The sequence below is a fragment of the Callionymus lyra genome, chromosome 1, assembly GCF_982586985.1.
Source record: "Callionymus lyra chromosome 1, fCalLyr1.hap1.1, whole genome shotgun sequence".
NCBI lineage: Eukaryota > Metazoa > Chordata > Actinopteri > Syngnathiformes > Callionymidae > Callionymus > Callionymus lyra.
In genome coordinates, this window is record NC_141818.1 from 663176 (window position 1) to 665675 (window position 2500).

The 2500-nt window shown below is 41.6% G+C and overlaps 1 protein-coding gene across 2 annotated transcripts in view; it reads left to right on the forward strand.

Moving 5' to 3' along the window:
• LOC148087314 (alpha-1,6-mannosylglycoprotein 6-beta-N-acetylglucosaminyltransferase B-like) overlaps positions 1-2500 on the forward strand; it is an 88372-nt gene that overhangs the window by 54580 nt on the left and 31292 nt on the right. For both annotated transcript variants that reach the window (XM_087786866.1, XM_087786874.1), the window contains one exon: positions 1201-1334. In XM_087786866.1, coding sequence (XP_087642992.1) covers positions 1201-1334 — 134 coding nt within the window. The remainder of the gene's footprint in view (positions 1-1200; positions 1335-2500) is intronic.

Genomic DNA, 2500 nt, shown 5'->3' on the forward strand with positions numbered 1-2500 from the left:
TGTGTGTAGGCGTGTGTGTGTAGGTGTGTGTGTGTGGGTGAGTGTGTGTAGGCGTGTGTGTGTAGGTGTGTGTGTGTGTAGGTGTGCGTGTGTGTGTGAACGTGTGTACGTTGAACATTTGTTTTTATTATATTTTATTTAAAGTTGTTTTTGTTTTTTTGAGGCGAGTGAAAGAAAAACAAAAACAAACGTCTGAACGAAGCTTCTGTTCGACTCTCGTCTCTTCTACAAACACAACAAACACACAAAGGTGACGACAACAACACAAGACTCAGAGAAGAACGTCTGCAGATGTTTGATCAGATGCTTCTGGAGACGCTGAAGAAACGTCTGGTCGTTCAGAAGCTCTTAAGAAGCTCTTAAGAAGCTCTTAAGAAGCTCTTAAGAAGTCAACGACACACTGACTCCTGGTCATGTGATCGTGTCGTGACTCAAATACTATAGTTTTCTGAAGATGTTGAGCAACACGTGGATGTGATCATGTGATCATGTGATCATGTGATCATGTGATCATGTGATCATGTGATCATGTGATCATGGGATCATGTGATCATGTGATCATGGGATCATGTGATCATGTGATCATGGGATCATGTGATCATGGGATCATGTGATCATGTGATCATGTGATCATGTGATCATGGGATCATGGGATCATGGGATCATGGGATCATGTGATCATGGGATCATGTGATCATGTGATCATGTGATCATGGGATCATGGGATCATGTGATCATGTGATCATGGGATCATGTGATCATGTGATCATGGGATCATGGGATCATGTGATCATGTGATCATGGGATCATGTGATCATGTGATCATGGGATCATGTGATCATGGGATCATGGGATCATGTGATCATGGGATCATGTGATCATGGGATCATGTGATCATGTGATCATGGGATCATGGGATCATGTGATCATGTGATCATGGGATCATGTGATCATGGGATCATGGGATCATGTGATCATGGGATCATGTGATCATGGGATCATGTGATCATGTGATCATGTGATCATGGGATCATGGGATCATGTGATCATGTGATCATGGGATCATGTGATCATGTGATCATGGGATCATGTGATCATGGGATCATGGGATCATGTGATCATGTGATCATGTGATCATGTGATCACGTGATCATGTGATCATGGGATCATGTGATCATGTGATCAACGATGTGTCCACAGGTGTCACATCCGTGTGATCGACACCTTCGGCACGGAGCCGGCCTACAACCACGAGGAGTACGCCTCGCTCCACGGCTATCGCAGCAACTGGGGCTACTGGAACCTGAACCCTCGCCAGTTCATGACCATGTTCCGTGAGTGAAGGTCATGTGACTCGCTTCAGGGTTTCATCCTTTTATTTTGAAACTTTCAGATCCTGTGAACAAACATCAACGTTTCTGCTTCTGAATTAATGTGTCTTTATCTGACTCTTTATCTGACTCTTTATCTGACTCTTTATCTGACTCTTTATCTGACTCTTTATCTGACTCTTTATCTGACTCTTTATCTGCCTCTTTATCTGACTCTTTATCTGACTCTTTATCTGCGGCTCTGACTCTTTATCTGACTCTTTATCTGACTCTTTATCTGACTCTTTATCTGCCTCTTTATCTGACTCTTTATCTGACTCTTTATCTGACTCTTTATCTGACTCTTTATCTGACTCTTTATCTGCCTCTTTATCTGCCTCTTTATCTGACTCTTTATCTGACTCTTTATCTGCGGCTCTGACTCTTTATCTGACTCTTTATCTGACTCTTTATCTGACTCTTTATCTGCCTCTTTATCTGACTCTTTATCTGCCTCTTTATCTGCCTCTTTATCTGACTCTTTATCTGACTCTTTATCTGACTCTTTATCTGCCTCTTTATCTGCGGCTCTGACTCTTTATCTGACTCTTTATCTGCCTCTTTATCTGACTCTTTATCTGCCTCTTTATCTGACTCTTTATCTGCCTCTTTATCTGACTCTTTATCTGCCTCTTTATCTGCCTCTTTATCTGACTCTTTATCTGACTCTTTATCTGACTCTTTATCTGACTCTTTATCTGACTCTTTATCTGCCTCTTTATCTGCCTCTTTATCTGCCTCTTTATCTGACTCTTTATCTGACTCTTTATCTGCCTCTTTATCTGCCTCTTTATCTGACTCTTTATCTGACTCTTTATCTGCGGCTCTGACTCTTTATCTGACTCTTTATCTGACTCTTTATCTGACTCTTTATCTGACTCTTTATCTGACTCTTTATCTGACTCTTTATCTGACTCTTTATCTGACTCTTTATCTGACTCTTTATCTGACTCTTTATCTGCGGCTCTGACTCTTTATCTGACTCTTTATCTGACTCTTTATCTGACTCTTTATCTGACTCTATCTGCGGCTCTGACTGTTCATCTGCAGGTTATATGAACCTTGACCTCCAGCAGGTCAGCGTGAGACGAGAACATGGAAGAAACGTCTCCAGGCGTCGCTGAAGCTTC